This window comes from Bubalus kerabau, chromosome 22, assembly GCF_029407905.1.
Source record: "Bubalus kerabau isolate K-KA32 ecotype Philippines breed swamp buffalo chromosome 22, PCC_UOA_SB_1v2, whole genome shotgun sequence".
Classification (NCBI taxonomy): Eukaryota; Metazoa; Chordata; class Mammalia; order Artiodactyla; family Bovidae; genus Bubalus; species Bubalus kerabau.
Genome location: NC_073645.1, coordinates 53,532,859 through 53,549,963, shown reverse-complemented (window position 1 = coordinate 53,549,963; position 17,105 = coordinate 53,532,859). Strand labels below are relative to the sequence as shown.

Here is a 17,105-nt window from a genome sequence, read left to right as displayed (position 1 = left end):
GGTCAGCTGCCACGGGTGCCAGCCTGGAGGGACCCCGGACGCTGGGCGTGGCCGCTGGAGCGGAGGAGGTCTGGCCCCTGTAACTCATCCCCCAGACTGGGGCGCACGGTCTCCCCCTGCTTCGCTCCGTCTGCTCCGCTGGAACAGGCGTTCCCCGCGCCCCCTGCAATGGACCTGAGTGTGCACACTGGTCAGTCGCTGCAAACCTGAAGCTCATTTCATCAGAAAGTGGGGAGAGGGTGTGAGCGGCTCCTCTCTGGGGGTGGTCTGCGGGCTGCCTGTGGCTCCTGCTGCAGACCCGCAGGAAAGGGGCTGAACCGCACCACCTACCGGCTGGGAGACTGCGGGCCTCCGGGCCTGTGTCTGCTGGGGGTTGGGGGAGGCGCCGCGCGGAGCGGAGGGGCGGGGCCGCCGGGCCCTCCGCGGCGCTGGGTCCGTGTCTTCCCGGCGGTGCCCGCGGCGAGGTCCGCGTGCCTCTGCTGCCCCCTGGCGGCGGCCGCCGGCCCGGACTGACCCCGAGTGTCACCCGCAGGCTTGGCAAAACCTCGGGGTCACCGAACAGCACTTTAACCTCTTGAATGACATTCCCCCCACAATACGGATCGTCTTTCTGCACCACTGCAGGGACAGGTGAGGCCTTCTCCCCTGTCCCCCAGCTGCTCCCCAGGACCCTGCCCCCTGCTCCAGCGGTCGCTGTGGACACAGCACAGGCCAGGGTGGGCCGCCCTTTGGGATGGTGTGGGTGGACCGTCCCTCTGCCAGGGTGCCCAGGCTGACGGGTATGACGGCGGGGGGCTGGGCACAGTGCCGCATCCTGCCAGCACACAGCCCTGGCCTAAAGGGCATGGTTGAAGTGCAGCAGAACCCCTGGTCTGCCGGCCTTGGGTAGCGGGGCGGGGGGGTGGGGTGCTGTGTGACTCCATGTCCTGACTTGTCTGAGGTTCAAGGAAGGGCCTCATGTCGGGGGGGTGGCACCGAGTCTGCCTCTTCTGGGCTCCTCTGGGACCCCACCCTGTCCTGCCAACAGGACCCATCTGTACGGCGCCTCCTACGACAAACCCAAGTCCATCCCTGCTGCCAAAGGCAGAATACTCCAGACAGGGGGTGAGTCGTGGCACAGCACCGTCCTCTGTGGAGTGGGGGCGTCCCTGGGAGGGCGGGACAGACGGAGACCTGAGACTTCTCCACCACCCCCCTCCCCGGGTTGCCAGCCCCCATCCAGGCATCTTTCCCAGGTAGGGAGGGGGCATCAGGTGGAAGCAGCAGAGCCTGGCCCATGTGCCTCTCACTGGGGAGACCCCCCCCCAACATTCCCTCTCCAGCTCCTTCTTCAGCCTCAGCACTTCATTCCACCTGCCCATTCATTTACAACCACAGATAGAGAGCCATTTGCTCTGTCCCAGGACCCCTGGCTACTTCCTGGTGCCCCGAGGGCCTGTCCCCGCTCCTGAACGTCAACAGGAGTGGTACCAGCCACCTGTCCCCTGCCGGGGGACCGACCCCCCGCTCCCTGCTGGCCCCTCACTGTGTCTGCAGAGCAGCCTTGGCACGTTGCAGAGGCCGAGTTTCTGTCTGCCTTCCTTCCCAACCTCTCTGGCTGTCCCCCCTCCAGCGGGGTTCTGGTGCTGACTCCTGGGGAAGGTCCCAAAGCTTTGCCCATAGCTTGCCACCCCCCATCAAGTCTGGTGGTGCACAGGGCTCCGTCCGCAGTGCTCTCGGCCTGAAGGGCAGTCTGCGAGGCCCAGTGTGGGGACGTGCCTCTGTCTCTGCAGGCTCCTGCAAGGTGGCTCGGGTGGCCGTGAGCCCCGCCGACTTCTCCCGCCTGCTGGCCAGGATCCAGCAGTTCCGGGAGCAGGCCCAGGCCGAGGCCTACAGTGGGGACATGGCCCTGAGCGCTGGCCTGGTGAGACCCGAGCCCGCGGGTAGGGCGGGGACCAGAATAGTGCTGCAGGCTAGGGTGCCCTGGCTCTGAACGGGGCCTTTCCTGGGGGTCGCCTACAGGGTCTGGCCCTTTCCCTCTGGCCGCCTGGGGACAGGGTCCCCTCTGACACCTTCTGACCTCCGCGGTTGTTTGGGTTGAGGAGGAGTCGGAAGGTGGGCACCCGATGGGGGAGGACCGTGCGCTGCCGAGGTTCGAGGCGGTCTTGAAGTCCATGGAGCAGTACCTGCAGCCGCTGTTCCCGCTGCTCAGCTGCCCCCCGGAGCCCAGGTACTGCCCAGGGCTGCCTCCCGAGGGGCTCAGGCACGGAGTTCCAGCCAGACTGCTGGAACCCTGGGGGCGGAGGGGCACGGCGTCCCTCTGTCCCCACAGGTGTGCACAGGTCCCAAGCAGTGTGACGCCCAGGGCGAGGGTGGGCGGGCAGGGGGCTCCATGCAAAAGCCAGCTCAGCCTCCGCCCCCGAGCCCCGCGGCTAGCTGAGCGGCTGGCTGTGGGTGTGGGGGCGGGCAGAGCTGTGTCCTCTTGGGGACTCTGAGGCCTCAGCCACGGGCTTCTTTCTGTGCGGAATTGGGCGGCGGACTGAACTGGAGAGAGCACAGGCCCTCGGAGACACAAGCTGGGCTCTGCCTGCCTGCTGTCGGGGGGAAGTCTGGCCCCACCCCAGACTTTTTCTGGGGGACGTCCCTGCCACGCGGAGCCCCGCTGCCCTCTAGTCTGAGTGTGGTGGGAGGGGAGAGCCTGGCAAAGGGCCCGGCCCTGTGGATCTGGGTTTGGGGGGGAAGGAAGCTGGAGGGGTCAGTGCATGGACTCCCTGATTGGCCAGCAGGTCAGAGTGTCCTGATTCCAATGTGCTCATGTCCATGCCCCGGTCTCGGGAGACGAGTCCCCAGCAGGGAGCATGGGGAGCCTCGTGCCCTGATGCTGCCCTGGAGACGTGCCGCCTGAGGACTCACTGCCCCTTCTCAGTGGTGTTCATGGGTTTTTTCAACCTGAATCTGTGCCTTTGCTTTCAGAGCACCAATCCCCATGGTTGTTGCAGATTCTGGAAAAACCAAGGGCAAAGACAAGGAGAGGAAAGCGTCCCTGTCCCAGGGTGAGCGGGGCCTGGGGCCTGGCCTGTGGGACGGAGGCTGGCAGAAACCGCTCTGGACGGCGCTGATCGGTGCCCTGGTGGGCCACGTGCAGCCCCCCGCTGCCCACCCTGCCCTCAGGCGCCCCGCCTGGGCAGGCCGAGGGACAGAGACCATGGCGATGTCACCGTCACCCTCGGGGGCTGACGGCTGGAGTGGCTGCGGGGTTCTGGGAGCAGCACTACCCTTCCTCTAACGGAGCTGCCCCAGCGGCCGTGGCCTGCTCCGGACAGTCCTCGGGGAGGGGGGCTAGCGCAACTGCCTGTCCCTGAAGGGGCTCCCTGGTGGGAGGAGCCGAGGCTCCAGCACCTGCCTCAGGAGTGCCCACGGAGCGTGGGCGGCCCTTGGCACCACAGAGGACAGGCTGTCCCCCTACCCGGGCTGTGTCCAGGTCCTGACTGTGCCCAGTTCAGCCTCTTCCCCAAGTCCCTCACGGGGTGGGGTTGGGGGTGTGAGGGGCAGGGGTCTGTGCCTCCAGGGGGCGGTAGCAGCTGCGTCCCCCCCGCCACAGTGCAACCCGAGGCCGCACACGACGTCATCCTGATCGCGGACAGGGATCTGCTGGAGCTGCCGCTGGAAGGGCTCTCCGTGTTCGATGACGGGCTGGTCTCCTCGCTGTCACGGGACTTTTCTCTCCAGATGCTGTGCAATCGCCTCCGCAGAGAGGAGCCAGGTAAGAGCCCGGCAGACACCTGAAACGTGTAGACAGCTTTCACGATAAGAGAGTGTAACTCTTGTGAAAAGGCAGTTATCTAAGTTGCCACACTTTTCGAGGCCCTGGCGCAGTTGGAGGTGTTTAGGCAGCACCTTCCATGAGCCAGTGCTCTGACAGCTGCCAACGTACCCCAGGCAGGACCCTAACTTCCCTCCTGGCCTCACAAACTTCTGTCTCTAAGGACGGGACTGGTGTTCACCAGCCAACGATATAGTTGGTCATCGGTTAGATGGTGAGAGGCGGCAAGGGAGACGACCGGGAGGCCTGGCTTGGCCTGGGCGCAGGGGGAGCCAGGTATGGTCACATTCTGTTCCATGAGCGTGCAGGGCGTGTGAACACTCTCCAGGCTGTCCATTTGTGCCCTGTGGTTTCCAGGTATGTTTCACTGTGATAAATGTCAAATAACATTAAAAACAAAGAGATTGGACTTTTATTTTCACCCAGAATGAGGTGAAAGAGACCAGATATGCCCTTCCAGCTGAAACAACGAAAACCCAGACAAAAATACATGAAGCACCAGTTTGCAGATATTGGCAACCAGGCAGTGGGCCCAGCGACCCCCAAGACAGGCAGGTGAGCCCCAGCTTTCCGCCTGGAGAGAGTCTCAGGCTGCACAGGTGAGGGGGGCCCAGGCAGAGCCCAGCGGTCTCCCCAAGGTGAGCAGAGTGGGGCTGGGGACACATGCGATCCTGGGAAGAGAGACACGCAGAGGGTCCCCTCCGTCCCCAGCTGCAAGCCAGTCAGCGCAGGTGTGTGTGGAAACACAAGAGCTCATGGCTCCCGCATCAGGCACAGGGGCCAGGGGTGCTGCCTCTGCCAGGGGAGCCGGCTTCAGTCCCGCCGCCAGAGCTGAAATATGCCTCAAGGCATCAAACTGTTTCCAGGTAGCTTAACTGTGTCTCAAAATAAGGTTTAAAAATTTTTTTAAAAAGTAAAAATTAAATTTAATTTCAAAATTAAAAAAAATCCAGGACCCAACAAGGTAAAATCTGAAATGTCTGCTGCTAAGCTGCTAAGTTGCTTCAGTCGTGTCCGACTCTGTGCGACCCCGTACACAGCAGCCCACCAGGCTCCCCCGTCCCTGGGATTCTCCAGGCAAGAACACTGGAGTGGGTTGCCATTTCCTTCTCCAATGCATGAAAGGGAAAAGTGAAAGTGAAGTCGCTCAGTAGTGTCCGACCCTCAGCGACCCCATGGACTGCAGCCTACCAGGCTTCTCCGTCCATGGGATTTTCCAGGCAAGAGTACTGGAGTGGGGTGCCATTGCCTTCTCCGTGAAATGTCTGACATCCAATCAAAAAGTACCTGCTTTCAGAGACCCCTAAAGAAAAGTCAGTCAAAAGCAGAAGCAGACACGACGCAGGTGGTAGTCAGCCAGCAGACCATTAGGCGGCCCTGGACCTGCGGCCTGCGTGGCGGGAGGTGGTGGGAGGGGGAGTGCGGTAAGCAGAGATGCGCAAGACATGACGTGGACCCGAACTGAGCTTCTGCTGAGGAGAGACATGCCCTGGGCAGCATTACTGCAGCCTGGCATGGCAGGAGGGAAGCCTAGTGAGCTTGAAGAGATTGAAAAAACAAACTGAGGGAAAAACAGGACAAAAACACTGTGGAGAACAGAGCAGCAGTGAGCTGCTGGGCAAGGTACAGTAACTGGATGTGCCTGCAGAGGAGCTTGCTCTGGGGATTATGTGAGTGCATAATCAGCAGCTTTCCCCCAAATTTCATGAAAACTGCAATCTTGCAGACCCAAGAAGTTCAGTGAATCCGAACACAAGAAACAAAGAAAGCTACAAAGGGACCATTGTAGTGAGAGTGATTAAAACCAGCAGTAGAGTATTTTGCAAGCAGCCAAGGGGAAAAGAGCCAAGAAGAGGTGGCAAGAATACACAGAAGAGCTGTACAAAAAAAGATCTTCACGACCCAGATAATCGTGATGGTGTGATCACTCACCTAGAGCCAGACCTTCGCATCCTGGAATGCGAAGTCAAGTGGGCCTTAGGAAGCATCACTACAAACAAAGCTAGTGGAGGTGATGGAATTCCAGTTGAGCTATTTCAAATCCTAAAATATGATGCTGTGAAAGGGCTGCACTCAACATGCCAGCAAATTTGGAAAACCCAGCAGTGGCCCCAGGACTGGAAAAGGTCAGTTTTCATTCCAGTCCCTAAGAAAGGCAATGCCAAAGAATGCTCAAACTACCGCACAATTGCACTCATCTCACATGCTAGCAAAGTAATGCTCAAAATTCTCCAAGCCAGCCTTCAACAGTATGTGAACCGTGAATTTGCAGATATTCAAGCTGGATTTAGAAAAGGCAGAGGAACCAGAGATTAAATTGCCAACATCTGTTGGATCATTGAAAAACCAAGAGAGTTCCTTTATTGACTATGCCAAAGCCTTTGACTGTGTGGATCACAACAAACTCTGGAAAATTCTTAAAGAGATGGGAATACCAGACTACCTGACCTGCCTCTTGAGAAATCTGTATGCAGGTTAGGAAGCAACAGTTAGAACTGGACATGGGACACCAGACTGGTTCCAAATAGGAAAAGGAGTTCGTCAAGGCTGTATACTGTCATCCTGCTTATTTAACTTATATGCAGAGTACATCATGCGAACTGCTGGACTGGATGAAGCACAAGCTGGAATCAAGATTGCCAGGAGAAATATCAATAGCCTCAGATATGCAGATGACACCACCCTTATGGCAGAAAGTGAAAAAGAACTAAAGAGCCTCTTGATGAGAGTGAAAGAGGAGACTGAGAAAGTTGGCTTAAAGTTCAACATTCAGAAAATGAAGATCATGGCATCCGGTCCCATCACTTCATGGCAAATAGATGGGGAAACAGTGACAGACTTTATTTTTTGGGCTCCAAAATCACTGCAGATGGTGACTGCAGCCATGAAATTAAAAGACGCTTTACTCCTTGGAAGAAAAGTTATGACCAACTTAGATAGCACATTGAAAAGCAGAGACATTACTTTGCCAACAAAGGTCCGTTTAGTCAAGGCTATGGTTTTTCCAGTAGTCAGGTATGGATGTGAGAGTTGGGACTATAAAGAAAGCTGAGCACTGAAGAATTTATGCTTTTGAACTGTGGTGTTAGAGAAGACTCTTGAGAATCCCTTGGACTGCAAGGAGATCCAACCAGTCCATCCTAAAAGAAATCAGTCCTGAATATTCATTGGAAGGACTGATGCTGAAGCTGAAACTCCAATACTTTGGCCACCTGATGCAAAGAGCTGACTCATTGGAAAAGACCCTGATGCCGGGAAAGATTGAAGGCAGGAGGAAAAGGGGATGACAGAGGATGAGATGTTTGGATGGCATCACCAGCTCAATGGACATGAGTTTGAGTAAACTCTGGGAGCTGCTGATGGACAGGGAGGCCTGGCGTGCTGCGGTCCACGGGGTCGCAAAGAGTCAGACCTGACTAAGCAACCGAACTGAACTGAAAGAGAAAAGATACCTTGTGTACCAAGAAGCAAATACAAGAGGCACAGCAGGCTTCTCAACTGAAACGACACAAGTAGTGAAGGACGTCTTTAAATTATTAGAGAAATATCTATCAATGTAGACATTTTCAAAAATAACTCTCAAGAACAGTGGCAAAATTCTTTTTCAGAAACAGATGAGCTGAATTATTCCCAGCAGGCCTGCTTACCCCACAAGAAAGGCTGAGCATGTTCTCCAGGCAGGGAAAAAAGGGTAGGAGTCCACGTCTACACAAAGGAATAAACACCAGAAGCTGGAAAGGGGTGGGTGGCGTTAAAACTTTTTCTTAATTTAAAATCTCTTTAAGAGATGTTGACATTAAAAATTAATAGCAATGTGTGATGGGGTTTACAGTATTATATAAATGGCACGTGTGGGGCAGCAAAGGCTAGGGGGTGAGGGTCGTGTGCTGACCGACCGTGACCAGCGACCAGCGCAGCAACTGCACACAGAGACAGAAACGTACAGCTAGTAAACGATGAAGAAGATGAAACAGACTCATAAAGCAGCAGGACTGATCAGAAGAGGCCAGGAAGAGGGGACATGGAGCAGAGCAGACAGGACAAAGAGAAATAAAACAGCAAGATGGTGTGTTTGCACCCAAACACACCAATAATCAGTCTCCGTGCAGGTCAAAACACCCAGATCAAAAGGTGAAGGTCCCCTCCCTGAATGGAAATGCAAGGCCTGGCCCCAAACATGCTTCTTTAAGGAAATCAGCTTAAATCAAAGGACACTAATGGGCCAGAAATTAAGGACAGAAGAGAGCGCGGGTTCCTGGCCCACTCGGAGCAAGAGCAGGAGTGGGTTGGGCGGGCAGAGCCTGGAACAAGCCCTGCCCATTTGCACCCCTGCTGCTGGGAGTCCCGCCCCTTTCACATTTTATGGGCTATTTGATGCCTTTGTGAGAATCTGTTCTAGTTTTTTGCCAGTGTTTGCCTTGGGTTTTCCAGGTTTTGCTCGTTAGGTCTGCATACATTTTCTGATCACTTGTCTAAAGTGATCTTCCTCAAGCTGGTCTCTTCACTCCTGTGCCTGGTACCTCTCTGTGAACAAAGTATTTGAATATAGTCCAGTGTATCCATCTTCTCGTAACACCTCATGCTTATGAGGTCTTAAAATAAAACATATATTTTCTTACCTGAAGACCATGAAGATACTCTGTGATGTCCTGTATGTCTCTTTCTTCACCTTTCATGCTTTTGCCTACCTTCCATCTGACACTGGTTTTTGTGTACAGTGTGAGGTAGGGTTTAGTTTTCTTTTTTCCGCGTGAGGCCCCAGCTGTCTGCACACCATTATTGGAGGGCCTTCCTGCTCTGCTCTGCATTGCCAGCGTTGTCTGGAAGAGCAGATCATCCTGTGGGCATCCGGCGGTGACGCAGGGCAACGTCCCAGAGATGTCCCTCTCCTGATCCCCAGGCCCCAAGAGGATGCGGCCTGACATGATAAAAGGGCCTTCAGGGTGTGATTAGTGACAGATCCTGAGATGGGGACATTGTCCCGATTGTCTGGGTGGCCCTGTGCCATCACCAGGGTCCTGAAAACAGGCGGGGGGCGGGCACGGAGGGACTGGAAAAGGCAAGGTTGCCGATTGTGCCTGGAGCCTTGAGGTGGACCCAGCCCTGCCCACGCCTCGGCTTTAGCGCAGTGGGGCCCCTTTTGGGCTCTGGCCTCTGGAGCTGTTGTGGAAGCCCCTGCGTTTGTGGTCATGTGTTACAGCAGCAGCGACACTCGAGCAAACTCCCACCGTAACGCAGCGAGCACAGCGCGTGGATGCGAGCTGCCTTCCGAAGCAGTGCTGAGTGGGGATAGAAAGAAGGGTTCTGCACACCCCAGAGTGAGGAGTTCTCAGACCCTGGAGCCCTCAGGCTGCAGGAGTGCTCTTTGAATGTTAATTATTCAGGGCAAACCTTTAAGGCTAACCAGAAAAGAAGACAACTGGTGTATAAATTCCAAACCAGTAAAGAGGGGAAATGAGTAAGAGAACAGGTGAACCAAGACCTCAGTCAAGTTACAAGCGGCCAGTGACGGAGACCCACACACAGAACACGGGGCGAGGTGCCGGGACTCGTCCGTTGGATCGTGAGCCAAAAAGGTGAGTGGGCCCCACCTGCCACTAAGGGCAGAGTGAGCCAGAGCATGCCAGTCAGGTGCTGTCTGAGCGAGAGACTCCTGACCAGAGAGGAGCCACGGCAGCAGGAAAGCAGAGGAACAGACAAGAGAAGTGCCGGGTGCCACTGAGAGGGCCACCTTCTCACTGCAGCGGGGCCACCTTTGTAGCCTCGGGCTCCCGCAGGGCAGGGCCATCACTCAGTGACCAAAGAGCCCCCAACGTGGGAAGCACAAGTAGCAAGAACCTGGGGCAAGACTGTGGGGCCCACGCTCAAGATGGGAGAGTCCAGCCCGCATCCACCACTGCAAGTCGGATGAGCAGAAAGAGCACAGACAGGCTTTGAGCAACACAGTTAAACTCAGCTTCGCGGACACGTGGACCTTGTGTCTAGAAATTAGAGAAACAGGCTGAGGCCATGTGTGACTGGGTCAGATATCAACTCCCAAAAGATGGATTTTTTTAAAATCCCCATACTTTTAGAAATTTTATAACAGTGACTTCTAAATAGCTCATGGGACTCAGAAGAAGCGACCATAGAAATGTCAAAAAGACTGGATTATAGCAGAATTGAGAAGGATCTTTTACCTTTATGTTAGGAAAAGGGCTGGAGGCTTTATGCTGAGCATCTAATTCGGGAAGTTAGAGCAAGAACAGCAAAAACAAAAAACAAAAGAAAAAAATGAAGAAAGCAAAGGAAAGCCTACAAAAAATACATGAACAGACACCAACAAAATTAGAACCAAAGATAAACATTGGTTGGTTGAGAAAATAAAAAAAACCTCATAAAATAGACACATTCTTGTGAGAATGATCCAGAAAAAATAAAGGCACAAATATACAATATTAGAAATAAAAGAGACACAAATTCTAAAGAGCATCAGAGATTGAAAATAATAGAATATTGTGAACAACTTTGTGCAATATATTCAAAAATTTATGCAAATTTTGGACAACATCCTAGGGAAAAGAACTCGAGACTCAAGAAGGAAAGAAAACCCCAACAGCCTTATAGCCAAGAAAGAACGATCAACAGATTTACATTCCCCCACAAAAATACCAGGTTTACCTTTTTTTTCTGTTGAATTCTACCAAAATTCCAAGAAACCGTTCTTGTCAGTCTGTACATATCTCCCAGGTAGAAGGAAAAAGGCTATCTTCTGCTGGTCAGTGGCGACCCTGACACCCGAGCTGCCTAGGAATAGGAAAGAAAAATACAACATTTCATCACCCCGTCTGACCTTAAAACCTACAGATGTCACAGGTGAAGAGAGTAAAGGGAAAATGAACCTATAAACATCTCAGATGATGCAGGTATTCAAAACAGAAATTCTTAGCAAGCCAGGAGCGGAGTGAACACCTCATCTTGAGGGAGGGCAGGCTGCCTCCCATGTGCCCCGTAAAGTCAGGACTCAGCAGAGCGCCCCCACGTCAGCGCTCACATCTGTGCTCAGCTGGAGGCCTCCGCAGAGGTCAGTTCCCTCCACCAGAAGAGGGACGGGCAGGGAGCGGACGGTGTACATTCTCAGGAGGCAGAGCAGCCAGCAAGCAGTGCCCCGCCCGCGGTGAGTGCGCCAGGCGGCACGGACGCTGGCAGGTGCCCAGCATGGTGTGTGAATGGTCAGGCGTGTGGGCCTGGGCGCCTCTGGCAACTGTTCCTTTCTTGAGACCTCCTGGCCCAGGCCTTTCCCAACCCTGGGAGCCTTTACATTGGAGAAATTACTGCCATTTCGGATTTACCAAAATTAAAACCAGCTGTTCTCACTACTTGTTTCTACACTGAGGTGAGAGTCACATAATATAAAATTAACCATGCAGTGGTGTCTGGTGCAGTCAATCCTTGTGCGTCTGTCTAGCTCCGTGACCCCACTTCCCGTTACTATCTCAACAGAGGGGAACATGAAGAAGGAGAGCAGAGGCAAAGATCACAAGAAGAAAGGCACAATACGGAAGGCCAGGAAGGTAGGTGGTCCAGGCCCCACTGAGCCCCAGGCCTGGGGAGCCCAAGGCCCGGCCCCTGGCTGGAGCGGGTCAGCTCTGCCCGCAGGCCGCACCCTCAGGGACTCCTGCCTGTCGTCACAGGGCAGCATACCCCGGATCGTCCCCTCCCACTGCGTCCTCGTCGACTCGGACAGCTTCAAGTGTATCCTTTGATGCTTCACCCACCCCAGACACGGATCCTGGGGCCTAGTTCTCCTTAACCAAGGCCCAGTTGTCGTGGACCCCTATGAGGAGGCCCAAGGCCCAGGTGAGCGCTCCCTGCCAGGGACCACCCACAGCACTGGGACCATCCAGGCCTGGGTGCTGGCCTCTGAGCCTCTGCCTCCATGTGGCTCTGGGCCAGCTCTTGCTACACTGCCCCGGGGAAGGGGGGCGGTGGCCATGTGCTCCGAGACCCGCCCTCACTCTCGTCTGCAGCCAGGGCAGGTTAACAGCGTGTGACAGGGACCCCTGAATTGGCAAGGTGCCGCCCCCGCGTGTGGACCTGTGGCCGAGGGCCGCCCCCGCGGCTCTGGGACAATTCCTTGGCTCTTTGGCTGAGCTGGTTTTCATATCTTCACAGAGGAGGGAAGGAGCGCCACCCCTCCACTCCCCGGGCCCCCTTGCCTGTGAGGAGCCAGGCCCCGGGCGCCCGCCACACCAAGGGCCACCCCGTGTCCGCACCTTCGACGCCCGTTTTGTCACCATCCCATTCTGGTTGCAGAAATGCTGACTCCTGTCTCCGTGACCCGGGAAATTTTGGAAAGATTCCGAGACACGTTCACTGCGAAATGGACGGGGCACCTGGGCAATAAGCAGTTTCCCAGGTTGGCCTCTGGGCTGTGCCCACGGGAGACCCCTTCCCCTCCCGCGCTGACCCCTTGTTTCCTCAGTCCCTTCCTCCCTGCCCGGAGGGGCCTAGAGCCCCAGTGCCCAGCGGGTGCGCGCCCACCCGCTTGGCTTCAAGGGCCTCCAGGCGGGGCCTCGCCGAGGGGCGTGTCGGGGGCGGGGCCCTGAAGGAAGAAGCCTGGGAGGGCGGGGCCTGGGGCGGAGCGGGGCCTAGGCGGGGCGGGGCTTGGGGCGGGGCCTGGGCGGGGCGGGGCCTAGGCGGGGCGGGGCTTGGGGCGGGGCCGTGGAGAGCGGGGCCTGAGCGGGGCGGGGCCGTGGCGGGGTCTGGGCGGGGCCTGCGAGCGTGGGGCCAGCTGCGGGCCGGGCTCGTCCCAGCCGACGCCCTCGGGGAACTGGGCTCCCGGGATGCAGGAAGGTCCCTCTGCTGCTTCTCAGAGTAACCGCCCGGGGGAGGGCTGGAGCGGACCGCGACACAGGCTGCTCACGGTGGCGGCCCGAGCCCCGTCGCCTCCCCAACCCCGCTCTCCCTCTTCTTGCCTTGGCAGCCAGGCCGAGTGGGAGCAGCTTCTGGGCAGCTGCACAGGCTTCTTCTTCTACGGGATGGAGAACTTCCTATCGCACATATTAGTGGAAAGGCTGGCCGCCATGAACTTGGAAGGTGAGACCTCGGAGGCCCGCCTCTCTGCTAAACCCACCGGCCCGGGGCACAGGTCGAATTCGCACAAGGACAGAGCACGCCCCCTGTGTCTTATCAGGTCTCTCCCGTCCTCTGACGAAGGGCTGGGGGCTTTAGGACCGCACAGCAGGGCCTGGGGGTGGGGCTGAGGCCCCTCCTGCCCTCCGTCCCCCTCCTTCATTTCTCTGAGAGCCCAGACTCTGGAGTTGGGGCAGTTCACCCTTTACGACTGAGCATGCAGAGTCCAGGAGGGCTGGGCTGGCATTTCTGGAAGGTGCTGGTCACGACTCTCCCCGCTCCCAGCTCTTCTGCTTGAATTGCAGGCTCTGGCCCCTTTTCCCATTTCCTCCTTGCTGTCCACTGGCACCTCATCACCCTGCCCCACCCAGGTGCCCCCGTGCCCCGCCCCCACGTCACCCCCAGCCAAGCCTGTGCTGTCGGCTCCCCTGGGGATGGCCCCTGAGGCCGGCCCACAGCCAGGTTGGGCGGGGGTCGGCCTCCGTCCATGGGGCTTTCTCACACCCACACCCAAGTGCTCCATTTCCAACACGGGCCCTGTTTCAGTGGGCACAGAAGGCCACCGCCTCGTGGGGGCAGCTGGGAGCTGAGACTTCTCCTGCAGGTCGGGAGATGCAGTAGGCCCCCCGGGTGGACTTCCCGCCCCTCACTCCTTGCCTGGCCTGGCCGCCTAGGGAGACTATGAAGGTGTGGAGCCCCTAAGGCAAATGACCAGCTTGCCCATGTGGCCCAGAAAATGGACCAAAGTCCGAGCCTTGGGCAGAGGGGGCTGCGTTTCCACAGCTGCCTGTGCCCTGGGTGACACCCTGCCCACAGGGTTCCCCCCTTCCCCGCCCCGGGCACCCCGCCGATGAGTCCCGCCTGTGACCACAGAGTGCCAGATGGTGGTGCTGCTGGACCTGGCCCAGTCCTACGAGAGTGTGCGGCGCCACGCAGAGTCCTCGGAGAGCAGGAGGTGCCAGGGGTCCCCTCTGGAAGCTGATGGGAGACCCAGGGGGCGTGTGAGCGGTGGATGTCCATCTGGGGCACTGGCCCTGCCCCCCACAGCAGCTGGGCCGCTGTGACCTGCCCCCAGACCACAGGCCTGGCCGGAGCCTTGGGCAGCTGGGCTTGGGACCGGAGACAGAGGGGGCAGTGGGGAGGACATCTGGCTCCAGCACCCCGCGTCACCCGTCACACACCCCCCAGGGCTTCAGGGGCTGCGGGCAGCGGGGCTGCAGACCACCCTCTGCGGGGGGTGCTTCCCCTCGCGGCTCCCCCCATGCAGGGAGCCATCCAGAGTGTGCTGGTCCCCGGAATGACTTTTCTTGCTAAATGGCACTTAATTGTGTGCGTGGGGAGGCTGGTGGTGGGCGGGCGGGTGGAATCTTGACTTTTCAAGAAGCTTAAGGACGGTGAGTCCATCTCCTGGGTCCCACACTTGGTGCTCTTCGGGCTGTGGACGGGGAGGCTCTGGCCGGGCCCCTCGTGCCGGCCCACGATCTTGGTCCCCTGCAGTGAACTCCAGCTGTCCTTGGAGGAGCCAGTCGAGACTGCCATCCTCCTGAGCCTGGTGGGGGTCGGGAGCATCGTGGCGAGCCAGTGGCCTACGGTCCTGCAGGACAACGCGATGCGGGCCCGGGTCCTGTGGGAAAGTGAGTGGTTCCGGTCCTGCTGTGCAGTCCTGCAGCCACGCAGCCTCCCCGGGCCTGGGGGGCGGATGGCCCATCTCAGGGCTGATTCTTCTCTAGATCTGTTGGCGGTTGGCAGGCCGATCGGGAGAACAACCCGCCTGCTTCAGGAGGCGGGAGCCAGTGAAGCTGCCCACCACGGTAACTAGCAATGGCCTCTCCTCCTCCAGCCCCTCGGTCTGGGGTTCGGGGGCTCTCACTCCTCCTGTTTCTGGGGACCCTCAGCCTCCAACAGCCCATAGCCTGTGCGAAATCTGGCATCCAGTGTGTTTAGGGAGAAACACGCAAATGACTAGAACATCTTTATCTTCAAAAGGCTCAAGTCCTCACACCCTGAAAAGCCCCCCGGGGCGCTCTTGGGGAGGAAACCCACCCAATCCTCCAGTGCAAACGAAACCCTAATATCCACGTGTAGCGACAGCGCCCACGTGGATTCTGGTGTGAAAAACCCAAGTGCAGCATGCTGACGCAAGAATCTGCTGTAACTAAGAAAGAGTTAGCCTAGCTCATGAGGTCTTCAAATACAGGGTGCAGAAGAGCCTAAAGTTTAAAATCCCACGGTCCACAGTGCCAGGGAGGTCGTTGCCAAACAATAAATGCTTGTTGAATGAGCGAGTGAGTGCATGAGTGAGCCAAGTGTGTGTGTGCCTAAGTGAATGTGTGCGTGAGTGAGCAAGTATGGGAGTATGTGTATGAGCAAGTGTGTGAGCGGGTGTGTGAGTGAGCGTGTAGGAGCAAGTGTGAGGGTGTGTGAGTGAGGCAGCAATCGCACGGGCGAGCGGGTGAGGGTGGCCCGTGGCTCTGCGGCGTCCACACCTGGGCGGTGCTGGAAGGCAGGGCCTGGCACCATCCCCTCCGTCGGGCTGGCCCCGGGTGTCTGTCCCCGTGAGCCTGCATCGCGCGCCCGTCCGCTTTCCCCAGACGAGTCCCTGCACGCCTGGAAGGACCGGCCGGCGGCACTCCGGCCACAGCTGCAGGGCTCCGAGCGGCTCCCCATCACCCTCAACACGGTCCTGTATGGGCTGCCGCACCAGGCCATCGTGTGAGGGGCGTCCGGCCCGCTCCCAGGGGCCTTCAGCCTCCTCCTGAGACCCCTGCCAGGCTGTGCAGCGGAGCCCCCACCCCGTTCTGCACAGGGCAATGCCTGTGCATCTCCACCGTGGAGCCAGGGCCCCGTGGTGGGGGGTGGAGAGTCTCTGGGGGCGGGTGGGGGTACCTGGGCCTACCCCACAGCTGCCTGGACCCGGGGGCCCTTGCTTCTCCAGGCTCTCCCTGGGGCCCCAGGCCTCCATGCCTTTGCTCCTAATGAGGACATGGGTCTGTCCAAGTGCTTCAATAAACAGCTTCATCACCTCTGAACTGTGTTTCTGTGCCCCCAAAGTAGGGACCAGCCTGGTTCTGCCCCCCGTCTGGCGCAGATGCCAGCACCTCCAAACTCACAGGGAGGGTGTGGCCATGACCTGAGCCCCCAGGCGTCCCTGCCCCAGCTTTCCAACTGGGAGTGGGACTCACATTCTGGGTAGAGGTGACCGTGTGTTCAGGACGCCCAGGGGCCCAGCCCGGGACCTCACCCATTGGCCCCGTGGGGCTTTGCCAAAGGGATGGGAAGGGCTGGGGTGTCTACTGCAAATGCCTTGGTGGCGTGGCTGGTGTGGGACTTGGCAGCCCTGATGTCCCGGCCCTGTGGCAGAGGCGGCGTGGTCTGCGCTCTGACAGGTCCAGGGCAGACCCAGCTCCGCAGGGCTGTGGGGACCAGGAGGGGACAGGCTGGCGGCAGGGGCAGGCAGAGGAACCAGCAGGGAGACTGGGGCCAAGACCTCGTTTCCCCTGAATCAAGGGACCGGAAATGGCAAAGCAAACACGCCAGGAATCCTTGGTCTCCCACGTGTCTCTGGAAGGGATCTGAAGCGGAGCCGCCCTTCTGGAAAAGAGCTTGGCAGGTTTCCATACCTGCGTGTGCACTTAGCACCTGAGCCAGCCTCCGCATGGGTCCCAGAGGAACGGAAACAGCTTCACACAAAAACACCCGCATGAATGTGTCTGCCAGCTTCATCCCATTACAGCAAAAACTAGAACCAACCCAAAGGCCTCCACCTCAAGTGGTTAAGCAGACAGTGCCTTTACTTGCTGGGACGCCCATGATGGAAACGAAGCCACCCGTGGCTGGACTGGACCTCAAGGGCATCGTGTTGAGTGGAGAAGCCAACACCAAGGTCACCCGCTGTGATGTTGTTCACACAACATCCTCTGAGCTCAGAACAGCAGAGAGAACAGGGCCCACGGAAGCCTTGGGGCAAAGCGGATTCTGCACCCTGGCTGTGACAGAGCCACAGATCTACATGTGGGAGAAGACTGCGCCGTGCCCTGCCGTGCAGACATGCACACACACACACCGACACACACAGACACACAACAGACATACAGACACGAACACATGGGCACACACAAACACAGAGAAACAACACAGACATACACACAGACACACAAACACACAGGCACACAAGCATAGACACAGAAGC

The 17,105-nt window shown here is 57.8% G+C and overlaps 1 protein-coding gene across 1 annotated transcript in view; it reads left to right on the top strand.

The window, feature by feature from the left end:
- Positions 1 to 15,900, top strand: part of CFAP46 (cilia and flagella associated protein 46) — a 99,983-nt gene extending 84,083 nt beyond the window's left edge. The window contains exons 47-60 of the mRNA XM_055560336.1: positions 533 to 630; positions 1,028 to 1,104; positions 1,773 to 1,903; positions 2,085 to 2,209; positions 2,953 to 3,018; positions 3,558 to 3,742; positions 11,285 to 11,355; positions 11,476 to 11,536; positions 11,606 to 11,641; positions 12,098 to 12,200; positions 12,768 to 12,880; positions 13,790 to 13,871; positions 14,647 to 14,709; positions 15,508 to 15,900. Of these exons, the coding sequence (XP_055416311.1) occupies positions 533 to 630; positions 1,028 to 1,104; positions 1,773 to 1,903; positions 2,085 to 2,209; positions 2,953 to 3,018; positions 3,558 to 3,742; positions 11,285 to 11,355; positions 11,476 to 11,536; positions 11,606 to 11,641; positions 12,098 to 12,200; positions 12,768 to 12,880; positions 13,790 to 13,871; positions 14,647 to 14,709; positions 15,508 to 15,892 (1,596 nt within the window). The 3' untranslated portion in view covers positions 15,893 to 15,900. The remainder of the gene's footprint in view (positions 1 to 532; positions 631 to 1,027; positions 1,105 to 1,772; positions 1,904 to 2,084; positions 2,210 to 2,952; positions 3,019 to 3,557; positions 3,743 to 11,284; positions 11,356 to 11,475; positions 11,537 to 11,605; positions 11,642 to 12,097; positions 12,201 to 12,767; positions 12,881 to 13,789; positions 13,872 to 14,646; positions 14,710 to 15,507) is intronic.
- Positions 15,901 to 17,105: the final 1,205 nt, after the last annotated feature.